At 43.9% G+C, this 25,484-nt stretch overlaps 1 protein-coding gene across 16 annotated transcripts in view; it reads right to left on the bottom strand.

The window, feature by feature from the left end:
- Window positions 1-7,053: 7,053 nt before the first annotated feature.
- The window catches only part of MAP2 (microtubule associated protein 2), a gene marked incomplete at its 5' end in the record, with an annotated part of 70,488 nt that continues 52,057 nt past the window's right edge, over window positions 7,054-25,484 (bottom strand). For 9 of the 16 annotated variants that reach the window (XM_082001226.1, XM_082001227.1, XM_082001215.1 and 6 more), the window contains 4 exons: window positions 7,054-8,084; window positions 8,768-8,880; window positions 9,397-9,478; window positions 24,389-24,732. In XM_082001226.1, coding sequence (XP_081857352.1) covers window positions 7,869-8,084; window positions 8,768-8,880; window positions 9,397-9,478; window positions 24,389-24,732 — 755 coding nt within the window. In that variant the 3' untranslated portion in view covers window positions 7,054-7,868. Of the gene's footprint in view, window positions 8,085-8,767; window positions 8,881-9,396; window positions 9,479-11,016; window positions 11,110-24,388; window positions 24,733-25,484 lie in introns of all 16 variants that reach the window. The other 7 variants (XM_082001213.1, XM_082001221.1, XM_082001222.1 and 4 more) reach the window with 1 other exon arrangement.

Raw genomic sequence — 25,484 nt, 5'->3', positions numbered from 1 at the left:
TGGTTTACTCCTCACACAGTTGTTTTTACACATCCATCACGCTAGGATTCAGTCTTGATCCAGGAACAGCCAAAGCTGCCAGCATGCCACAGAGTGGGAACACTGAGCAGAACCTGGGCATGAAGCCTCCACTCTACACAGGGGTGCCCAGAACAAGGAACCACTCCAAACCTCACTGTCTTGCACTTGTTTTCATGATGATGTTCTCCAAGTCCCCAGCCTCAACCCCTGCCACACATGCTCACAAGTATTTATCTGTTAATTTATCTGTTTTTCTCTTTGTGCAGAAAGAACCGGAATTCAAACCCTCAGGTGTATCTCGAGCTGTTCTGTTGTGCAGCAGCCTTTCCACGAGCAAAGCTGTAAGCAGCTCCTAACCATACACCCCCAAGCAGAGAACAAAGGCAATTGTTTGGCACACCCCCAAGAGCGTAGGCTTCCATAAGCCACCAGCAGGCTTTTGTCCTTGGCCGAAAGGACCCATGCTGAAGACATGGGTCTCTTGGGACAAGCAGTCACAGAAATCCAGCACTGATGGATGCCACTCATATCTACCCTTTCTCATAACAAGTCTGTCAGGTAGAAGCAAAAGTGATTCATTCATTTATCCATTGCTCTTCCTAGGAAGTCTTTGGACCTTGTTAAGAAACTACACTAGAAAGCAGCAAGAGCATCAGCAGAGAGCAGGCACAGAAGGCTATTTCACTGGCAGTATTGTATATGCTGTCACTTACGTCAGTGTAAAGAGGAGGTCAAAAGCCGCTGTTTTGGCAACTGTATACATGCTCTTTGCACTATCACGAACTACGTGAGATAGAAGCATAGGAGAGCTTAAAACAAAGGCCTGATTCTCTCCTTCCCGGGTGTTTTGTAAAAATTAAAAGAAACATAGGAAAGCTCTGTTTTTTCTTTAAGGGCTTTTAAACCTAGCATGAAAACATTTCAGCTAAGGTTCTTCAGAAGTCTCATCCACAGCAATTCTTGCCAGCCTGGCTCAAACACAACACAACCATGCATTCAGAAACAAGGATAAATAAATCCCTAAAACTACCAGGTTTGCTGCTGTTGCTACATGAATTTGGGCAGGAGCAGACTGTTAGTCAAGCTGGATCAGATTCCATAAGGACAATGAGATAGCTAACACTTGGGCCGCATTTAGCTGGAATCAGTAGAGTAGCACACACTCATGCATCTGAGAATCCTATTTTGAAAGATGGCAGAAACACAGATCCTCCACAATCACCACAGAAAGTTACTGCCTTTGTATAATGTCAAGCAACAAATCATATTCACAGAGCCATTTAATTGCAACTAAATACACAATAATAGGTGCAGATTATGCTCCAACTAGATAAGGCAGGGAGAGATGGAACAAAACCCTAGAGGTGACATAGGGAGGTCTCTGGACAGGACTGGGGGGTGGAAAAAAAAAAAAAAAATCCAGCTTTCACTACCGGGCTATCACACCACTCCTTGGATCAGGGCTCTCCAAGCTCTGGGATGCAACTGCTTTGGTAGTAGCTGCAACACTTCTACTTCCTTTTGGAAGAAGAGGCAACATACCTTCTCCCCCAAACCCCACCCCACCCAAACACCTTTTTCACCTTCTTCCTGGAGAAGAAAGTGGGGCTCTCTTGTACCACCAAGTTATCAAACACATCTTCCTCTCCATTGCTCAGATGAGAGCTGGTAACTGCCTCCAGCACATGCTTCTCCTTCCAGAAGAAAGGAGCTCACACAAGCCTGGCTTGGGAGCCCCTCCACTGGGGCCGCACTGCCTTTTATCCTCAAAGCAGCAACTGGGACTCCTGCATGGCCACACACCTCTAGGTGAAAGGCCTTCTGCCTGCCACTCCGATCTAATCCATTTCTCTCTGACTCACCCACCTATTTTTTCTACCATGTCCCCCACGAGCTGTGCTAGGCGCAGGAGGGACAAATCCGCTGTATATCTAGCAAACATTGTAGCAGGATTCCTGGGCTTCCCTCACTTTCAATAACACTGTAGTTATTCAAGATTTTATTCACAGCTTGTACTCACCTCAGTGCTCCAACATCACAATCTGCTAGCAAATTATAAGATACATCACCTATCACGTGCTGCTAATAAGACACGACAATCAGAAATATCATCTCTTCTTCCTTCACTCTGAAAGGAGGAAACAGCTGTCCTCAGCCATTGCTCTAGCTGTGAATGCTTAAATCAGAATTTACCCTTTTGTTCTCAACCTCTTAATCCTTTTCGCAGATGATACATTAGTTCTGCCTTGCGCCTAAGCACCCTTATGAGAGTGCTTCTAATGGTTAATTAACAGCACTTAAATGTTCCTCCAGGCAGTTTCACTGTGTTTATTTATGAATATTGCAGCATTATGTGAAAAGTCCAGCTTGCTCAGGGGCTGGGAAACTTAAGGCAGTCTACTGCTACTGCTCAGGCTGCTAGCCATGTTTAGAAGATTCTTCTTCTGTTAGCAAGTCCCACTGCTGCTATCCAACTCCACAGAATATGCAGAGCTCACAGAGTAGCTGATACTGAAGCTCTCATTTCACCTGTGTCACTGCATCTGAGCAGGTAGAAAGTAAGCCTGAAAACCCTCCAGGGCAGGCACCAGAGCAGGAGGAGGCACCAGAAACAGCCTTGCTCGAGCTGGTCAGGAGCAGGCAGTGCAAGGGCAGGGACGCCGGAGAGCTGAGGCGTTTCCCCACACCACAGTCCTGTGCTGAGAAGGCACCTGGTCCACACAGGTGGTTTGGGCCAGCACACCAATATTTCAGCGAGTTTTTATTTGTACCACCTGCAATACTGAGCTGCACCTCCTCTCTGACCCAAGCAAAAGCAAGAGTTTAAGGACGCACAAACGGATCCAAAACAACAAACTACTTCAAACACCCTCAAACTCCAGGCTGCTTCCCCTGGCTTTCAGGATGACACCACGAGCTCATCACCCACAGCTCCTCTTACCTTTTAGGTCCACACGACCCCCATCGTCCTCGACAGGCTGCAGGGAGCCGGCCCCGGCCCCACTCCTCCATCGCCGCTGGCCGGGCCGGGCCCCTCGGGGCGGGTGAGGGGGCTTGCTCAGGCTGCGAGGAGAAGAGGCGCCGACCCTCGCGCCACACCCTCCCGCCTCCAAACCAACGGCCCCTCCGCGACTGCGGTATTTATAGCCCTCAGGTGCGCGCGCCCCCCTGCGGCCGCGCGGCAGCCATTGCCCGCGCGAGCCGTGCCGGGCGGCGGGACAGGACGGGGCGGGGCGGGGGCCGCCATTTTCCTGACGAAGGAGGCTGTGAAGAGTAGGGAGGCGGCCCTCGGCCCCACTGCCCCTCACGGCATCGGTCCGTCAAGGGCAGCGGCTCCTGCCCGACGGGGGAAGGAAGGAAGGAGGCAGGCTGTCCCGCGGCTCAGCCAAGCGGGAGGATGTTGGCAGAGCCATGACAGAGAACTGTGACAAGTCCCCACCAGTGCTGGGCCCGGCCCTGTGACAAAGGCATGGCTCCGGCCATCAGCAATGCCTTCGCACACCTCTGCGCTGAAGGCTGCCCAGAGAAACACCGTGACAAGCCAGGGGAAGCTGGCTCATGCGTGGGCCTCCTCTGTCAGGAGAGCTCGGCTGTGCAGCACAGGGTGATGCTAAACCACCTCCAGGCTGGGACCCCACAGAATAACGTTCACACAAAGCTGGGAAACACTACCCTGCAGAAGAGGCCACTAGCTGTAAAAACTGATTATTTTGGCAAGAAGTAACAGGGACTAGCTAAGAAGTATGACTTAACCCGCTCTGACATCTCCTGGCAAGACTGACTATACAATACCAGCAGATGCACGACACCTTTTTTCCATGCAGGGCAGCAATGCGCAGCAGTTGAATGTGGGAGGAGCTGATCCACAAACAGTGGAAACCAACACAAGTGGTTAGATGACAAGCGATTTTATTTTGCAAAACAATCACTATACAGCAACAAATACAATTGCAAATCGGATTGAAAAACATGAACTACCTACCACCAGCCATTCAAGAAATGCCTCTTTTATGGTAACAGGCTCTAGAATTATCAGAAAAAACACAGGTTTGTAACAGCAGACTGTATTCCTTGACATCCCAGTGTACAGCATGTTTATTTGTTGGCTTTTTCTCTTTGCTAAAGTTGAAGTAGCTTTTATACGCTTGACTTTTCCAAGTGTGAAACTAATTTACCTTCCTGCAGTGGGAATTGCTGGAGTTGCAGAGGGAGTTGCTTTAGCAATCTGACTAGAGAGTGAACTTGACACACACCTAGGCTAGAAATCTACCTGCATCGATTTTCATAGCAAACGTGAACTACTCTTCAAGGCATTTGCCTTTGAAGGGACATTTGTACTTGGGTTTGGAACGGTATTTGGTCCAGCATGGAAAAAACTTCTGCTCACATGTGGTAGTCCACGCAGGCTGCCTTTCGACTCCCTTTGGGTCGTGCACATAGGCAAACTTAGGTCTGTAAGCAGTCACGATGAGGTTACTACTGTACTTCAGCAGAGCGTTGAATGGACAATACCATTTACTGCTGCAGTGAAAATATACATAGCCCTTGAGGGCACAAGATTTCCCTCATCAGTATTAGTTTTTCCTGTACTGTTGCTGGAACAGAGGTTTGCTCATCTTTGATTTCTTTTTGCTTGTGATTACATAGAAACAGAACTCTGCAGATGGGGCAGAAACACTTTTGTCTCTACAACTTGATGGATTATTAATCTGCGGCTCTCCCCTAGCTATCCAAACAAGGTTTCACCATTCCTTTGGTCTGGATTACCTCTGCTTCATTACAGAGTTGGGCCTCAGGCACCCGACATACCTGCTGGCTCAACATGCCTGTGGAAAAGAAACACAACGGATGCAGTTTCCAGGAAGCTGGCTCTACCTTCGTTAGTGGGCATTACATATTTACAAAACCGTTGTTTTTAAAACCAACTCTTCTTGAGAAGTTAAGATTAATATAAGCTTTTTCAGTGAACATCTAGAGTCATGTACGATAACTTGGTTTTTTGGTGTGTTTTTTGTTTGTTTTTAATATGACAGCACAAAACTCTTGATTTCTTTTTATCTAACTCCACAGCATTCTAGGATTCTTTCTATGGAAGGATGATTACGATTACAAAGGTCTTTGCTTGAATCAAGACAAGAGATTTCATTTTAATGCATGAAATATACGACTTAGTGTGTTACACCACTCAAACTTGGGACTCTTAGATGGATTAACTAAGCTTCATTTTACAGAGTATGTTGATTTTAAAAGCAGAATAAAAAAACCTTCTGTCTCAGGTTAACACTGTTCTCAGCAGGTGGTGTTCACCTGAGGTTCAGTAGTACCATAGACTCTCTCCCACATTGGCCAAAGGCATAAAAAAAAAAACACTGCAAGGCTAATTTATATTAATCAATAGTATGATCAGAGCAACATTATATAAATACTGGTTTGCTGTTTTTTCTTTCTGTCTGTTGTTTTTCTGGAAAAATGGGAGGAGGCTTTTAATGCACCTCACTTGACACTGTTTCCATGTGAATTCTTAAGATTACTCTAAGCAGAAGTATAACAAATACAAGGCAGAAATCAGAATCCTGAAAATGCACTCAGCATGGTTCTAAAACTTGCTGTCCTTTGCATAAAACAACCGACTTACAAACAGTATTAGGTACTTTATAGTGTGAAAAAGCTTTCTGCAGAGCTGAAATGTCATGTGTGGGGCTGTGAGGAGTTCGTCTTAAGTTTTTAGAGATGTAACCCTTTTATCTTTGTACTGCTGTGACAGCCTAGCCAAAATCCCCCTTTGGTCCACTGAATATTTACTGTCTAGTAACTATGCATTTACTATCTGAATTTAATGATGGGGAATCCTGTGCTATTAATTATTAGAATCCTTCTCCACAGACATAAAAATCTTTTCTATGAGTCTTTTCAGATCAAACCCCAACACACATGCGCACACATACAAATTATAAAGGAAAAAGAACAGATCAAAAGCTTCAAACACACAATGTTAACCTAATACATGTATCAAGTATAGCTCAACTGACAGTGCAAAGTTTAATTAAGAGATTTCAAAAGGAAAAGATCAAACAATCTGCAAGAATGTAAACTGGTCATTTCATAATGTCTACTGTACATACAGTATCAGCAGATTATTATCCGCTGATGAGTAATACTACCATATTACCTTCAGTGTTCTCTTAGTGTCCATAAGATCATGTTGGAGTTCTCACAGGTAACTCCGTTAGATCGGTTGTTTATATATCTCTGCCCTTTATCTTTTATGCACACTTTTTCTTATACTTTTTATAGTCAATATAATCCCACTTTGCTCAGATTTTAAGACACCCTATTTATTGATGAATCGCTATGGCAACCCAGTCTAGGGAGCTCATTTTATTTATTCACGTACTATAGTTTACAGGCATCTCTGTTATGTTTATCACTGTTATCAGAGTGCCTGAGTGTATACGTAAGACATCACTGAAGGAGTGGAAACAACATTAATACTTTTTTCTGTGTTTCAACTTTAGCAAAAGAAAAAAAATAAATAAATCTAACATTCACTTTTACTACAGGAGTTAAAAAAAAAAAAAAAAAGGAAGAAAGAAAAAAAGCCAGAACCAAACTATTGTGGATTTTTTTAAAAATCCAGAATCCAAACTCAGCCATCTTTGGAGACCCTTTTACAAATATCTGGACCCCACAAAAATCATACCTTTGTGAAGAAAGGGAGGGAAGGGAAGAGGGAAGGAATCCTTTTTCTAGCATCACAGAAGAGACTTGCATCTGGCACTAAAACAGGGTCACGGCTTTTAGTTGTTACAGAAAGCAACTTCATGCTAAAATTTTCATCTTTTTTAAATGTATTCTTATGAATAGGGAAAAAAAACCCTGCTAACATCTACTTTTACATACCTAAAATTGCAACACCAAAGGGTGCAAGAGACACAGATACTGTGAATAAAGAAGTAGAATATTCAAGTATATGAGGAGGGCATATCACAAATGGCCACAGAGAAATATATATATATATCTATAATACTGTATCAAACAGATGGAAAGGATGTGAAACCGGTGGTGCGTACACAAATCTAGCCGCTTAACCAACTTTCTAATCAGACACAAGTCTGTTGGGGTACAAGTGCTTGCTTTCAACAGCTTTTTCACGTCACTTCCCCAAGCATGGTTCAAATGTTTTCAACTACTGTTTTTAGTTATTAGCTAAATAATTTATTGGCTTTTCAGCTATACACCGACATAATTAACCAGGTCCAAAAAATGTTAATAACTTAATTCAACTTTTGTTCTACTCATTTATACAAAATAACACATTTTTTTTAATTAAACTTGAATTTCTCTATATGCCCTTCCTTCTGGTATGCAGACTGTTAATTTAACCTGTAATAACTTACAATGGGCAACTTTTCTTTTTTTATTTCCCCATCTATCAACAGAACAGTGAAATGAGCAACTTGGGGTATTAACAAGGCTCTTCAGACAGAGGTGGATGGCCTTCAGGCACATGAAAGGTAAAAATGCATTTTATCATATATGGTACTCCATGCAAGACAGAGCAGAGCAACAATAATTGTCCAATGTAACATACTGTACTTGTATACCCACGTAAAGCCAGTGTCTTCCTGTTGTAAATGGAGATCAGGCCAATTTCTGCATCTATTCACTTTTTTTTTTTTTCCTGTTTTTTTGGGTTTTTTTTTTTAACTGTGTGGTAACTACAAGTCTTGGGATGGGACTTAGTTTTAGACATGGTAAAGAATGAATGTAACACCTGCTCTGAGCCCATTCCTGCTAAGAGCTCATGCCTAAGTATTATTACTTCATACAACGCAAAATGAGCAAATTCATAAGCCCTGCTTAGCAAGGGCTGCTGTGACATCTTCAGCGAGGGTAGCAAGCTGGGGCGATTCAAGCAGGTTGATGCTTCCAGAGGATGAGACGTTGCTGAGTCTGCGTGGCGAAGCCACGCTGGACCTGCCTGGTGACTGCGTGATGATCTCAGCCCCATGATCGACACGGGCTTTAGCATGCTCTCTGAAGTTTAGCTTCTGGCTGTCAATCTGCTCCAGGAAAGCAAAGAATTTAACACATTACATATTCACCAAATTATCTCATTGTAGATCATCATTTGGGTCTCATTTTGCTTACTTTTAAGATCTCTTACAAGGACTGAAGAAGCTTCAGTCCTTAGAATAATTGAAACTGAAGATTTTTTTCACCTTGTTTAATATATACTGGCTTACTATGTTACATTCTCTTACTATTTCTGTCTCTGATGGCTGCTTTAAGGAGCAGTACCGTTGTTCCTGGCTGTATGAATTTAATAGACATTTTATGGGCATTGCAATTTGTTTCCAAAATTTGTATTTTCAAGTGTTTGTGGGAGTGATCTTACTTTCAAGATATCTTCCTCCTCTTTCCCAAAACACTCCTGATCCTCTGGGATACCCATGCTACAAACTTATTAGTTTATACCTATGCTGTACAACAGTCCCAAACAACGTTTATCTTTAGAGGGAATGCCAGTGCACAAACTACAGGACGTTTCACTTCAAGCTTAGATGTGGATGTAAGATTGATCATTCAAAGTTCTAAAGGGAGCAAATGGCATGTGAGTGTGCTTGAAGGAGAACAAATAGATGTTTCCTACTCAAGTCGGAGCCATTGCTGAATTCACAGCTCTAATAATTTCACTCGGCCAGTGGCACAGTGGTAGCCTTTTCTCTGACAGCTGTCCCCTTACCTTGACATTACCACCGCCAGGTACGTGGTGAGCATTTTCCAGTGAACCAACTTTAGCCTGAGCTTTTTCTTTGAAATCCAGTTTCACGCTCTCAATTTTCACACGCCCACCTCCTACACAGAAAAAGGAAATACAGATTAGGAGGCTGGAATGGCTCAGGAGAAAGTCTGACCTGATGCACATGGGTGCACGCACATTACTTCCCTTTTAGTTGAGATCTCATTTTTTTAGAGAAGCACAGAATACCACACTCATATTCAGTAAAATATAAAATCTTCAACACATATTCAAACTGTAAGCATGCGCTGCAGCCCTACTGATTTTCACGGGATTTAAGCACATGCTTAAGTATTTTGCTGACTTCAGTCTGCATTTCAGTAGCTTATCAAACTGACATTATGCCACAGCAGCATCCTTCTGCAATTTTTTTTAATCTCCTCTCTAAACTAGGTGGTCCCATACCTTTATGTCTTTATGTATTTAGTTAAGTAAAGAATATTATTTTTATTACCAAAGTGTATTTACTTTCTCTTGGACTAGAAAAGAGAATGGTCTCATCCATGATTTCTCCTTCACATGACAGGATTAGGTCTTTGCTTTGTCCCACATCCCAGAAATTCCTACAATACCTGGCTTGTGGTGGATATTCTTGAGGGAGCCACACTTGGAAGTCACATGACTCAAGTCGATCTTCTTGGTTACGATTTGTACCTGTCAAAAGCAAACACACACAGACAAATTACAGGAATGAAAAGACTCAAATAAATAAAAAGCCAAGCACTGCAGACGAAGAGCCAAAAGCCTCTACAAGCCACTGGAAAAGGAGAGATGGTTAGTAGAAAACAGATCATGCCACAAAGGAGAAAACACCTGGATTAATACAGCAAGCTTCCTTCCCACCTAGGGAAATGACAGAGCTGGGTTAAGCTTTACTATTAGCAAAATGAAGAAGAGGACAAAGCAGATCAGCTTGGGGGTTCTCTCTAAAACGTTCCTGAGCTTCCTCTCAGGGTGCATGCTCCGAAGCCCTGCATGCAGCAGGATGCATCCCGTTTGTTTCTGCTTTTGAATGTGCATCTTGGCAACTAGGATTATTTCGGTGACTGGTTTTTTTTTTTTTTCCCCTCTACCATCTGTTTCATATTTTTGTGCATCTAAATATGGTACGCATTTCAGCTCAATCCATTATGAAGGGTCTGATGAATCTACAAATGTGACTCCTGCAGCTGTACCTGAGCTGGTTGGTGTTCAGCCAGCTGGTGCGGTGATGCTTGCCAGATAGCAGAGGCATTTCCGTGCTCAGCCAGGCAGCAGCACAGGCTCCCTCCCTCCTCCTGCCGCTCTGTGCCCTGCAGCTGGCCGCGTTGCCATCACTGTTCTGAGTCCAGCTTGGGAACAGCCACAGAGCAACACTCCTGCCTTGCTGTGCTCCCAACTAGCTCCCAGATGCGGCCCACAGTTACAGTGACTGTGTTAGCAGGTCTTAAGAAGTTGCAGCCCCTCCAGGCCAGACAGGAGCTCCAGGATGACTGCAATGCCACTGGTTTGCTCACATCACAACCAATGACTTAAGCCAGCACTGGTGGCTGTACTGAATCTGATTGGATCAGACATGCCCACACCATCAGCTCTTCCATCTGATCATTTCCACCAGAGGGGTCAGAGCCGCCTTAACCTATTCCAGCGTGACTGCTAGAACTAAGGGGTGCCTGGTCAAACCCTGAGCAACCTCAGTTTGTTATACTGGAATAATGCTGTGGCATTAGCACTCAGCACGCTGGCTGATCACACCCTCTCTCTGAGCTTTCTTTGTCCTTATGCTTTATTTTTCTTCTTCTTCCTCTCGGATTAGCTGAGGAAGGACAAATGCACTGGAAGATGCCCAAGTGTGAGGCTGGAGTCTTACTGTAATCTGGAGGGTCTTTTTGGAAATTACTTTCTTGGGCCATCCCGATGAAAGGCACTGAACCATTTTGGCTCACGCTGGACTTTTACTGTCAGCACCTTAGCAATAACTCTTCTTTTCTCATTTCCTTTTCCTGTCCAAGTTCTGGAAACGTGTTGTGGAGAAAGATCAGGAGGCCTCCACTGCATACACAGGGCTCACATGACTACCAGACCAGACTCACATGTGAAACAGCAGCGAGAAGGAAAGTAGTGCTCAAAGGAAGGGAGACAGAGGGGTCTGGCTGTGCAAGGTGGGTCACCACAGTGGAGATGCCTGTTCACAGCGTGTCTGTACTACTTACATTTCCTCCCCCTGCAGAATGTTTGATGTTATCTCTGGAACCACACCGGGACTGAATATCACTAAAATCGATCTTCTTGTTTAAAATCCTAACCTAAAAGGAATCGGAGGTAACTTACTATATACCATACACACACTCCACCGGGGTGCAGGACAAAGGGAGCCAGGGTAATTTTTCCTCCTGCTCTGACTCCTGCTTCTGACACTTGTATTGAAATGTAAGAAAGTAAACCACACCAATCTCTACACTTAGTATGTTAATGCAGCATGTAAATGTACAATGCTGGTCTTTTTTCTACCTCACAAAGGGGCATTGAAAGTTCTTATACTGGGAGATATGAAAGGTGTTTTTTCCCTGAAAAGTTCCACAAACTCCTTGCTTGCCTGGACTAGACATAGTCCTTGGACAGCCTGTCCCAGGCTCTCTTGAGTGATGGCCAGTATTTCTGCTGCACTGGCCACAAGGAGGAGGAGGAAATCTTCCTTCCTACAGCTCAGCACTCCAGCCTTTGATGCAGAAATCCCAGATCTGGCCAGCTCAGGCATGGGTTGAAATCCTGAGGTATTTCACCTCTCCTGCTGCCGTACAGCTGTAACAGCAGCTACATTCATACAACAGACCTCAAGAGTGTCCTGTGAAAGGGGACTGAAAAAATCCATTAAACTGAAGTCAGAGCTGTCTAAGTGCGCTCTCACTCTCTTTACTGTCATTTACTAAAGGGCAATGCAGAAAACAACAGCATCTTGAAAACTACAGCTGCAGTCATTGCTTCTTGATTTCTGGTGCTGGCCATAAAGTTGCTCACAACAACCTTCTGATGCTAGCAGCACTGTGCTTCTCCCCTGTGCTCTGTTTCTGGCAGAACGAGTACCTGATTTTCCCTTGCTGGTGCCAACCTCCCTTACAGATGCAAGGGGCCCACGTTTTTTCTGTGTTACCTTAGCCACAGATGCACTGCAGGCATACCACAGTGCCTAGAAGTGAAGTCCATGAAGGCAAGGCCAAGATGTCTCATGGTTGACCCCCATCTTGACCCCCATGTCAAAGCAGTTCCTCCACCTGGCAGAACTCAGGTGTCACCAATGATTGTCCTCCCAGGGAAAGATGTGCTGCTGGATGGCAGTTACCAGTAGGCAGGCACAACTGGGTGCAGGGCACACACCTGAGTGACACCACTTCCCCAGCAACGGCAGAGGATTGTGCTCGCTGGCGTTAGGCTTTTCAGGTGTGTGAGAAGGCATTTCTGGCCAAGAAGGCTGCCTTTGCACCAGGAGCTTTTACTTCCACAAAGTGTGCCACCCATGCAACATATTCTTTCTGTAGGTTAAATATACAGTCTTTTTATTTATCTCTACATTATTAATAGACAGTATGAATTTACAGAAAGACACAGAATTTGGGGCATTATCTATTCATTTTGTGCTAAATGGCACTTGTAGAGCCTTCACTGGCATACTACTTAGCACAGTCCTCTTGGCTGCTGTTGTAGGAAACCCTACAGTGACTAACCGATACTGAGGTAAGAGAGAGGGACAGATACATCGAGGTGCCTCACTGCATCTTCTTACCATGCCAGGAACACAAAGCAGCTGCAAACCAGCTGAAGTGGTCAGTGGGAGGAAGAAGAACCTTGTGCAGTTTCTTCTTCCGGGCTTCAGGTCCCCAAACTGCCCCAGGCTCCCTAATAAATCTGAAACAAATACTCCTCCTGTGCCTCACCTCTCCAAACTAGGAAAAGACTATTTGCCCCCTTAGAGGGATATCAGATTTTGCAGCTCTTAGCTCCTGCAGTGGGGATAATGTCACATTTTAGGTAATGAGTAGAATCCTCTGGCACTGAACACCTGGAGTGCGCTCTTGACTTAAGCCCAGTAAACTCCAAGAAGAAATTTTCAGAGGGCCACGCTTTGCAGCTAGTGGGAAGAATTTCTTCACAGCAAGCTGTTTCATGAGTCCCCTTCATTACATATAAGGTAACCACTACATCAGTCAAACCATTAGAATGTTAAGTGTTCTCTCGCTTTAATCTGTGGTAAAGATCTGTGGTGATGGCATGCTCAGCAGTAAGGGTGATGACAGCACCAGAAAACTCCACAACTGGTAGGTCACCTTCAGAAGGACATCTTTGGTAGGCAAACTGAATCCTGTCTTTCTCTCTCCTATGTGCTTAATCCATCCAAGTAAACCAATGCACACTAAAACATGAATGCCTTTAGAGTTTTATGCTTGTGCTTTCCCTCAATATACTTTTTGTTTAAAAATATACCCCAGTACTATACAAGACAGGTGTCACATCAGTTACAGAAACACACGTCAGATGTGCAGTCGGATCTGGCTCCCAGAGAGCTTCAGGCCAGACACAACTGGGCAAAACAGAAAGCCTTCCTAGCACTTTCTGAGCACATCTCTCAGCAATGGATCAGCAGCACCTCTTAGCAATGGCCCCAGGGATGCATTTGCTCTGAAAATGCTGACCTAGGGGTTATGACAAGACCTCAGCGCTATGGACTGGGGGCCTGCAGCTTAAAAATGGAGCCAAAGCAAGGTGGTAAGTTGAGAGGGTGCCTTTGATCAAGTGCCTGAAGGTTGATTTGCACCCGGAAGTCTGACAGTTTGAGTCTCATGGCCCATGGACCTGGCTAGCAGATATGTAAAGGACCAATCTTCTCAATTATTCTCTCTGTCTCACTGGGTGAAATGTGCCCCTGTGTAGAGGGGCCAGCAGGAGACCTATGTATCATTTACGCCCTGTGCTGAGGGCTGAAGTGAGCTGAGTGATGTGGATGTGTTCTGCTGGCCATCTGGCACAGCGAGGAACTGCGCTGATCCAGGGTTTCCCTGATGATCTGTTTCTCCCTTTCCTGGAATATATTAATATCCCTGCACATATTTAAATCATGACTGGCCTCTATAACTAAGTGTTCCACAAACTAGTGGAGCCTTCTTTCCTATAGGTTAAATCTTTGAACTGCTTAATCCCTCCATCCTATATTCTTCAGCAAGCCCTATTCCCTCTTGGCAGCAATATCACACAGCATCACTAAGGTTGGAAAGGACCTTCAAGATCATCAAGTCCAACCATTAATCCAGCGCCACCGTGTCCCCTAAACCATGTCCATGAAGCGCCACATCCACACGTTTTTTTGAACACTTCCAGAGATGGCGACTCCACCACCTCCCTGGGCAGCCTCGTCCAATGCTTGACCACCCTCTCAGTGAAGAAATTTTTCCTAATATCCAATCTAAACCTCCCCTGGCGCAACTTGAGGCCATTTCCTCTCATCCTATCACTAGTTACTTGGGAGAAGAGACCAACACCCACCTCACCACAACCCCCTTTGAGGTAGTTGTAGAGAGCGATAAGGTCTCCCCTCAGCCTCCTTTTCTCCAGACTGAACAACCCCAGTTCCCTCAGCTGCCCCTCATAAGACTTGTGCTCCAGACCCCTCACCAGCTTCATTGCCCTTCTTTGGACATGCTCCAGCACCTCAGCATCCTTCTTGTAGTGAGAGGCTCAAAACTGAACACAGTATTCAAGGTACGGCCTCACCAGTGCCGAGTACAGGGGCACAATCACTTCCCTACTCCTGCTGGCCACACTATTCCTGATACAGGCCAGGATGCTGTTGGCCTTCTTGGCCACCTGGGCACACTGCCGGCTCATATTCAGCCGGCTGTCAACCAGCACCCCCAGGTCCCTTTCCGCCGGGCACCGCTCCAGCCACTCCTCCCCAAGCCTGTAGTGCTGCATGGGGTTGTTGTGGCCAAAGTGCAGGACCCTGCACTTGGCCTTATTAAACCTCATACAGTTGACCTCAGCCCATGGATCCAGCCTGTCCAGATTCCTCTGCAGAGCCCTCCTACCCTCCAGCAGATCAGCACTCCCACCCAACTTGGTGTCATCTGCAAACTTACAAAAAATATCTGCCAAGCTTTCTCACAGGTCTGCTAGTCTGGGCAAATAGAAGCCAATACACAACTGGCCAGCTATTTGTTGTCTCTTCTTGTGGAGAAGGGGCTGAGTTATCACTGCCTTTCCCCCAGTGACAGTGTTCTGTTGAATCTCTGTTTCGTATCCAGTCAGCAACTATCACCCAACCTGGAGGAACCGCCTGTGTTTCTAACCACTGCTCCCTTGCCAGCACTGGTTGAAATGGGCCAACAAGTTACAAATGAGTTGAGGAAGGCTGAGACTGCCAGCCAGACAGCATGACTGCATGAGCTTTGTTTCCTTTGAGAAATCAGACCGTAAACATCAGAGGGAGAGTACCAGAGAGGGATAGGAACTATTTAGGCTAAAGAGAAACTTTGGCTTGCAAACAAAGAATTCAAACTGACTGTGAATTATTTGAAGCTGGAATCTAGAGGGAAATTTCAAACTATCAGAGCAGGGAGGCTCTGTAACTGCCTCCCAAGGGAACAGAGCTACAACAAGAAAACGGCAAACTGTTATCATGGCACTTGATGAAATTAGATGCTGCTGCTGCCTGTGATAGAGACAGCACGAACACCGTGACTCACTAGGAAGGTCTCTGTGTTCCTGAATGTGTATGTACATCTTGTGTGGAGGGTAGAGGTGTGGTAGGGATATACATACGTGAACTTCAGTTGTGCTACACATTAAATGAAAAAAGCCTGCTCATGCTGTCATTCAGGAAAGGGAATATTTTAGTCTGTGGTAGAAACAGAACTGCTTTCTGTTCACACTCAAACATCCCAGCCTGACAGGCTCCCTCATAACACTTGCACTGACCTGCCGGTCTGAAATGAGTACATTCTCTCCTGATCGGATGCTGGTTTGCCCAGGTATGCTGGTCAGGGCCTAGAAGTTAGTATTTTGATCAGGATCAAGCTGAGGTTCCTCAGCATTTGTCACATCTACATGAAATTAAACCACAGTGGAAAAATTAAGCCTTACAGGCAATGCTGGGTTTATGCCACAAAACCACATTGCCCAAGGATAAAAATGGCTTCTATCTGAAGCCCTTGAAGTCTTACAGACCTTACCCCAACTCTGTCCTCCTCAGCAGTAATCCAGAAGTGAAATCCAGGGCAGACTGTGTGCTGATGTACACACAGTACAGCCTCACTGACTCACACTGCTTCTAGGTAGTCTCCAGCAGGAATCAGACACTGTGCTCCTATACCTTCTGTGCTGTTTGAATGGTGCCTGTCAAAGCACCAACAAATGCAGGGCATTTATGGGTAGCCTGTTAGGAAACCAAGCGATGAAGGTATTTTTCTCAGAGTTCATTTAGATGAGGCATATATCGATCTGCACTCAGCAAGGTGAACTCCAGCTGCCTTCTTACAGATAGTGGCCCAACTGGCAATCTAAACACAAAGGGGCTGTGATCCGAGGGCAACATCTGCACTAGATCAGAGGGGATGTTTTGGGTTGCCCTGCTAATATAAGACAACATGACAGGCTGGCAATACCTGTGAATCTCCCAGTTAGACATATGCCTCCCTATGGCTGTTCACAGAAAGTGAATTTCGATTTCAAAGTCTCCATGTACAACAGTCTCCAGTCCAGGGACCTGAAGCAGACTCTCCTCTGTGAGTACTGCACCACTGTGTTCAAGGTGAACAAAAATTTGTAGAAACACTGAGTGGAAGGAAAAGGAATGCAAGAGAGAATTTAGTTCAGTTGTGCCTCACTGCTAAACACAACATCAATGATTGAAAAGTGCTTACAAAAGAGAAAGAGTTATGCTCCGTTGCTGCCCGGAATCATTCAGTTCAGCTGCTTTTCACAACAAGAGGGAAAGCCCCAAACTTATCAGCTTCAGAGCAGAGAATCCATAAACAGCTTCCCCTCTGTGGCTTACTACCCTGGTACACACTAAAACAAAGATGCTTAAAGAACAAAAATTATGATGCTGATAAAATTACAGGCTCTGAATATATTTTCCAAGAAGGTGATGATTTATGTTCTTCCTGCCTTGCAATTATGGCCTCTGAGAAGTTCTACCACAAACACTGTGGCTAAAGCATTTAAAGATACTATAGCTTGGTTCCACTTGCCATTTGAACATGCTGTGGAGCTGCGATATTGGGAAAAGCTCCCAGACTCCTAACAATTTCCCAAAGAGGGCAGGTTCTTTGTACTTACCACAGCATCACAGTGATTTGACACAGCTACATCCCAGGAACTAAGATTTTATTTCAGTGTTTGGTTGCCTGGTTAACACAGGGATTGAGACAAGAATTGGTCTTGCATAGGAAGCAAGGTTAAGGTTAAAACCTGATTAGAATCAAGAGTTCTAAGTGCTTCCAAATCTATATGCTGCCAAGGACAGAAGATATTACAGTTTTCATGCTCCTGGCAGAGGCTACAGGTAGAGGAAAGGGAGGAGGAAGGGTATTTGGCCTAGCAAAGCAATTGAAGAGAAAGACTGTGCCTCAGACTTTCCACATCTGCAAACAGAGCTTGCAATCATGTTCAGCCTTTGCACTCCTAATATTACTGGCTACACACACTAGTGAAGCTGCCAGCCTACAAGTTAGCAAGATTCAAAACAAAAAGGCTGCACTGGAGACATAGCACAGGCAAAGTAATGCACCATCCTTATCTTGCTCTTAGCAAAGGGTGAACAGGATCGGTTCATTTATGACTTTTAAAAATGTACCCAGTGGCAGACACCGAGCACTAATATTTCAGCCTGAACAGTTAAACTGTGAAACAATTACAAACAACTGAAAATAGGTACTTTCAATGGGATGTATCAGTAAAATAGAAGAGATGCCTTGCAATCAGCCATGTCTTTAACACTGGCATAGGACAACAATGGATGATTTAAGCTTTCTACCTATTTGCAGATCACTGTATTCATCTAATTAATAAGGTGGCCACACTGAACCAGGCATGTCCCTATCAATAAAGGGAGAAAGGCCCACAGATAAACACTGAGAGGTTTTGTGTTGAGAAAAACAAAGCGAAATGACCGCTTTCCATGGCAAAGAGTTCACAGTCAAGAGACAACAGCTGAATTTAACAGACAACTCATTGAAATACAAGATCCATGTCAGATGAACTGTAACACATGTTCTATAATCATATTCCTCACTAAATCAGGGGAACCGATCAAAAGAATGGTAAAAGATATTGAAGGAGATTCACACACACAAAATAAAAAAGATCCTAGGAGCTCAATTAATGCAGCTAAAACACAGGATTCTTATTTTAGTACTCCCTTAAACAAAAAAACAACCAAACAGATGTGGCTAAACTACAGAGTTTGATACTTAAATTTTTGAGGCAACAGCCCCTACTCAGGGAAGGAGTCATAATAGCTTCAAATATCAAGCACTGAGCATCAAATATCACAGTTTTCAAATCAGATTCCTGATCCTTAAGAAGGGATGAATTTTGAGTCACTGTCTGGATTTTCTTTACTCCAGCATAATGGAGAAAATTAGGTTGTTTAGATCAAGTTCAAAAAAGTATCTTGTGTTTATCTATTCATGCAAGATGCCCTTCCCAAAGCTCACCAGGTATGTCCCTTAGCATCTCTTTTTATTGTTCAAATCCAAATTTCCAACATAAAACCTGAAGTTTTTAGACTTTCCTTTCTTGTCCTTTCCCATCAAGCAAAATAAACTCTTTTTCTCACCCTTCCGTGCAGGACAGAACACTATTATATAACTACACAGCTCTGATCCAGATTACGCATTGCTTGAACATTTTTCCCAAAAGAACAACCTTCCCCATTTTATTGCCAAAATTTAGACTAGTTAGAGCTCAGCTGAGAATGCCTCCTCTGCTGAACTTGCTGCTGGGATGACTCAGACTTTCACAGGAATTTATGTCCTGGTAATTTCAATCTACTCCAGAAAAAAATACAGCTTTTCCCCTTGCCATTAGTATGGTATGTCACGGCTGGGATTTGTCTCCTCTAACAGTTGCCAGCTAAGCGTCAGAACTGGTCGCTTAAGCTGCCACTGTAGTGGGTGGGAAGATTGCGAATCCTCCAGAAAGTGCTATCTTCAACTCTAGCTGGACAGATCGAACACACCCCATCCGACTGGCAGAAATCTGTGGTTCATACTTTGTCCTCAGGTTGAGGCACAGCAGTGATGTTACTCTGTCCCAGCCACATAGAAAGTGAATGTCAGGTCTGGACAGAAAGGCCCAATTCCCTGCTTATTTCTACCAACCAAACACCTTTCCCCAAAGAAACTTTCTGAAACTTGCTAAAGCCTGGCAACAATTGCTTCATTTTTCTAAAATATGAATCAGGAAGAAGGATCTTGCTTTTTATGCATAATAATTCAAGGCTTAACTGTACAGACTGTACTCAGGCAAGCCTTCCATTAAATAAGTCCAAAATGTTATTTCTGTACAATCTGCAATGATCAGCCACAATTCTAAATTTCAAAAATGTAAAAATTATGGTTTTGAGCCATGACAGAGTTTTGAAGTTGTGCCTGAAACTCCTAGTTTCTGTTTGCATTTGTAGATCTGCAATTAACAAGGGATGAATTAGTTTCTACTTTTCAGTCCAGAACAAATCACTTCAAATGTCTTATAAATCTACAAAATGGGGAATGAAACAAAAGCAGACTGTCAGAGATGAATTTATCTTACTGTTGACTTGGTAAATGCACAAACTTATTCCAATGAATGCAGCTAACAGTGTGGAAACAGTTGCCTTCCAGTCTCTCATTAGCTAAGTACTTTAACAACAGCCATGTTACAACATCAATCCACCCTGAACAACTGCCTCCTGTGGCTCTGGTTTGGGAAAGCACCAAAGCTTGAACTAAGCTTATAGCTTAGTTATGTTCATCGCTGTCCGGCGCAGGGACATTCTCAAAGTGTTGGCTCGCTCACATCGCAGATCACAATGGATTGGAGGAAAAGCGCATGATGTGCCAGGAGGAGATAGGCGACAGAATGGGACCCAGTAACAACTCAGACTGCACTTTTTGTTAAGCCAATATTCTCCATTACCTTTTAGGACACTCCTCATAAACCAGAGCAACAATAGCATATAATCTAGATCTTCAGATTAATTTCTGGGCTGTCATCACTGTTTGTAACATGGTGCAAAGACATGTGAAACAGGACTAAGAGGAGTTTTAAGATGCTGTCTCAAGGGGAACTTGCTCATACTCTTTTGACCTGCTGTTCTCCCAGGAGGTGCTCAGCTCTTGGTGGGCCACCAGACCTGTCTGTCTCTGCACTGACTTTGCATCCTGGCAGGCTGTAGCTAAGGCAGGGAACACTTCACTAAATTGTGATGATGGAGGGGGGTATGGGAGTGTGCTATGGGGGATTCTCTCCTGCCATCCAAACCGATTTTGAAGCTAACAAAAAATTGTGCAAATACAACAAGAGATATCCATCCCAGCCTCCTCCTCTGCCCAGCTCTGAGATGTCTTATCCTTCCCTGGACCATTCTCTTTCCTCAGTTAATGCAGATGCCTATTCTCCTTGCCAGGATTTTTGTGGTTTCTAGACAGGTTTCTGACCCATGACAAAATGAACTTTGTTTTCTAGTTTAGGGAAGATGGTGTTAACCTTCCTGAAAATCTTCAAGGAACACTTCATTCTTCAACATGGCTTAGGTATTTCATTTTTCTATGTGTCATCTTACTTCTTACAAGGTGCCTGGCTGTAAGTGGTATTTTAAAGCTTATGCATGCCATTTTAGTCTGTGCAGCTCCATTCACTTTGATGAAGTTATGCCGATTCACATCCACTGAAGTTCTTGCCCAAGGCTGAGTTTTGACATATACATTTTAAGATTAAATTAAAAGATCTCTAGGTTGGCTTTATCCTTGGTTGCTGACCTATGATGCTTTATAAATACTCTGATTGGTCAGTAATAAACAGATGCAATTTTTTGGTGCACTTTTGTACTCCAATATGGTACAAACCACATCCATAGACAGAATTTCAAGAAGAAAAAAAATTCAAACAGAAAAGAAAAACCCCATTCTTGGCATATGAAACAGATTTCCAACCCCTTCCCCCAGTTCTCCCATGCTTCCCTTGGGCTGTCTGAGAAATAACAGATGCAAATGGGTTACTTTTGAAAGCACAGCATTTCCTCCACAGCTGATGCAGTGTGAAAATCCATCTGAAGCCCAGCAGACATACCCATGAGCAAGTCGCCTCTGAGTTTTGCCAAGAATGATACATTTCACCATACTCTACTATAAAGAGAAAACCAGACAACCACCTACTGGCTGCATCACAGAGCAGAGAAGCCCTCATTTCTCCAGACTGCCAATTAAACACATCTCAAGCCATCTATTCCTAGTAGGAGCTTTATGCAGTGCAAGGTTAGCGTCCTTCTTCCCCTAGAAGCATGCTCTTTTTTTTTTTTCCCCCTGTCAGGTGGAGCGATATCTCTCCTTTTCTTTGTTTCTGTGGCTGGCAAGGCAGAGCTGAAGTAAAATCAGTCTGCTGTCTGATGAGTTTTTGATGAAATTCAAGGCTGAAGCACTGCATGTCTTCATTTATTTAGCATTCAGACATCTCCTGCTTCTTCATTTCTACACCTCAGCCTCTGGCAGATTTCAGAGCGTGGCTGCTTTCTCTAGGACAGCTGTATGCTACGAAAAGACCTTGTGCTAGGTTAAGATATGCCTCTGGTAAAAGGATAGTCTGTCTCCAAATGACACTTTTGGGCTGCATATTTGTATTCCTTTAGTGATTTGCATGTCATGTTTATGTACTTAACTTGCCTAGATATATGCCGGCTTTTTGTCTGCTTGTTTTTCCTGTGGTTATTGCTATCAGCACTTCCAGTTCAGGTTGTAAAACTTGAGCAGGTTTCTATTTGTTTCCTGTATCATCACTAAAAGCAGATAGCAGATAACAGCTCATTTCAGCCAGTGCAATATCTACCACCAGACATTAAAGAAGGGAGCAGACACAAGGAAATGAAATTAGCTTTCATGTCTTCCTCTCACAAACCCTATAAAATTCAACTGCCAAAATTGAAAAGAATTAATCCTAAAACTTCTTGTCTGGACTGAGGACCTATGGCATGAAGGAGACATAAAGGAAAAACTCGGCGAGTCTCTCCTTGCTCAGGCCACAGCTCAGTGGCCACATGCCACTGGGAATTAAAAAATCCTTTAGCTTCAGTGACATTATGTCCACCCAGCAGATTTCCCCTGTGATCCCTGAAAGAGTGAAATGCCAACTGCTGTGCCATTCTTCACTACCCAGCAAACACTCCGTGCAACTCTGTAGAACTGCTAAGGCAATGTAGCTGTCTAGGCATGGTATGTACAAAGAAATACAATTTGCTGTGGCCCCCTGGTCTTGTACGGTTGTTACAGTCCACAGAGAGTAACAGGGAGGAGGAGGAGGATAGGCTAACGTGGTGCTGGGTTTCAAGCCCCCTGTCCAGTAGCTGGGCTTGTTACGATGAACACTAATCCAGATGCATGCTCTGAACTTGTATTCCAAGCCTCCTGGAGGCCCTGCACACCCTGACCATCATGCTACGCAAGATGTCAAATGGGAGTTGAAGTCCCATACAAAATAATTACAGACACTTGTCAAAATAAAGGCAGAAGAACCTTTGCTGAGGCATTATCTTCTTGACTTTATCTGAGTAACTGGCTACTGTTCAAATCTTGGAAAGCACAGAAGGTGTTAATTTACCATGAAGACAGGATCAGGCCCTAAGAGATACCTTAATGTTTAATATATGCACCTGTTTTTTGTCTCTAGAAGACCTGCAGTAGACATAGGGTTGCAATGTTAAGTTTTGATACAATTTGTTATTTTTTTCTGAGACAGCATTAGGCAATCCTCACTGTTCTGTATGTTCCACTCTGTATTCCAAAACTCAGGTATATATAGAAGTATCTGATCTGGAAACACTGTGCAACCCAGCTTTCTGGAATGTCTTGTTTTCAGGACAGCTGAATTGGGGAGCATGTTATTCACCCTGATGTCCTGTCCCTGGAGGGAGTTGAGAAGTGAACCTTTCATATAGCACTCATACTGCCACTGCTGTAACTTGGCAATCTCAGGAAAGTAAAAGGGAGCTGGGGGCACTGCGTATTTTCATCATGGGGTTGTGTCCAGAATCAATATGAAAGGCACAGGTACTTTTATAAAAAAAAAAAAAAAAGGAAAAAATTCAGCATAATTGTTTATACCCACAAGACTTGAGTTACCCATATTTTTAGCATAAATGTTGGTAAGCTATTTTCTTTTTCCTCATTCAGCATCTTTGTTTCTAAACAAAATAGGGTTTCTAGGCTAGAACAACAGTTCTTACAAACTTTGTCTTCCAAATAGAAAGACAAACAAATTGCCTGGACATCATTTTGGCTTTTAATGCCATCTGTGTTACCATTTCTGCATTGCCCAAAAATGAGAGAAGACTATTCTAGCTCTGGCCATAGCTCTGCTTGGTAGCACATCAAGCAGAGACTCTTCAGAGGAAGGTATAAACACCATACCTCAGGAAGATTTATGGTACTTCCTATCTGACCTTTCCTCAGTCTCCAAAAGCTTCTGCTTAACTTAAAAGCCTACATGTTTATTGTCCTTTCCGAAGTTTGGTAAATCATGTCTGTAGTAACAGGGCATTTTGCTACCCCCCCCCCCGCCCCATGTTCAGTGTTTAGCCGAAAGCAATCCTCATGACAATGTGCTTCATTGCGTTACTCTGCAAGGTATGACACTATCTCGTTTTTTCAGCTTTTAATTATATCAACATGTCCCTGAATTCTTGTTCTTTCAGACAGTGTAAACAGAAAATCCTGATCTGCTTTCTTACACATTCACCTTTTCTTATTTTATATACATTCTCCAGTTTATACAATATAAGCCCTATTCCTGCTTATTCAAACCCTGCAGCAAGAAAAACAGTTAAGTCTAATATCTGTCCCCTCCCATCATCTTTAACTTGGTGTGGATTTAACAGGTTGGAGGCTGCAACCCACATTAACATCACCCAACACAATGCACATGTCACATAAAATGACACAGGAAAAGGCCAGGCTGCTGTGTGATCCTGCTAACATCTATCTAGGCTGAATTTGAACTTGCTTGAATTAAAACAAATCTCTTTCATTTGCTGGTATTGATGAAGACTAAGCAGCAACTGCTGAGGCTCAGGCTGAAACGTATCTATGGCATGAAGTGCAAACTCTAGTTTAAAATTTTTCAACTGATCTCAGTGAGGCACTGTTAGTTTTCAGGTGACAAAATACTCTTCTGAAGATTTCCCTGGCCCCTGCCATTTAACATCACTTAAACAACCAATGTATATGGACAATAGAAGCAGCATATGTAAGGCAACTCAAAATGGCTCCCATCCCATACCTATCCCAAAGGTGCATACATAAGACTAAATCACATATGGATGAACATAAAGAGTGGGATCCTTACCTGTCCCCCTTTGGGCTGGTATTTGATGTTATCTGTTGATCCAATTTTGGACCTGACGTTCTTGAGGTCAGGTAGAGGCTGATTAATAACTCGTAGCTGCTTTGGAGTGGCTGGAGATTTAGGAGGAGTGCGAATTATGGCAACTTTTTTCTCAGTAGGTACCAGTATGGCAGATTTGGGGGTCCCAGGAGTATGCGGGGTTCTGGAGTAGCTGGGTGTCCCTGGAGTGCCTGGGGTACGGGAGGCGTAGCTTGGTGGCGTCCCTGGAGTGATGGCAGTGGAGCCAGGAGTAGTGGGGGTAGAAGTTCCACTTTTTCCTGTTCTGCTACGGATTGGCTCTGATCCTACATGCAAGAAGAAAATCTCAGCATTAGACCCACAGAAATCCAGCTCTTCTTCCATCTGTACCTCCCAAGACCACATCCTTGCGTGCCAAGTGAAATTCAGCTCTAAGATGGCTGTGCTAGTGCTGGAACAGCTGTAAGTCTGTCTCAGTGTCTTATTTTGCTCATCAACCTGTCAGGAGTTACCTTGTCACACGTGGCTGAGCTGAAAGGACCAGAAGCAGCTTTGGAATCTAACCTTTGGGACTCGAGCTGACAACCTGACTAGCCAGTAAGAATGTCACCAATTGTCACCAATTTCAATGAATTTGGGCATTAAACTAGAGAGGGGAAAATTCTGATTGTAATCCTGAAACTCTGAGTGCCTGGCTGCTGCTGGTCACATACCACTGCTGGTAATTTGGTGTCTGCAGCTGAACCCTGGCTTGAGCATCCAGCTCATGAACAAGTCATAGCTCTGTTGTATGGATGGGCAGACGTCCCTCATGTTCAATTGCTATTTTTCATTAGTGCAGTAAAAGAAAGCAATTACAGAAGGCAACCTTGATTAGAAGTCACATTCTAGTTACATCTGCACACAAGTTAAAAATAAACAAATACTGTAACATTCTGTAGCGGCTCCATTCAGTCTTTAGGGCATTGCCAGTCAGTCATTTTCGCTGAGCACAAGAATCAGTTTAGTAGTGGCACTGTGCTTTCTGCAGCCAGCTCTGCTGGTGACTCTCAAACACAAATGAACAGAAGCAGAGATA

This window comes from Phaethon aethereus, assembly GCF_964289735.1.
Source record: "Phaethon aethereus genome assembly, chromosome: 6".
NCBI lineage: Eukaryota > Metazoa > Chordata > Aves > Phaethontiformes > Phaethontidae > Phaethon > Phaethon aethereus.
Note: the sequence above shows the minus strand (reverse complement) of the source record. Positions and strands in the feature narration are given on the sequence as shown.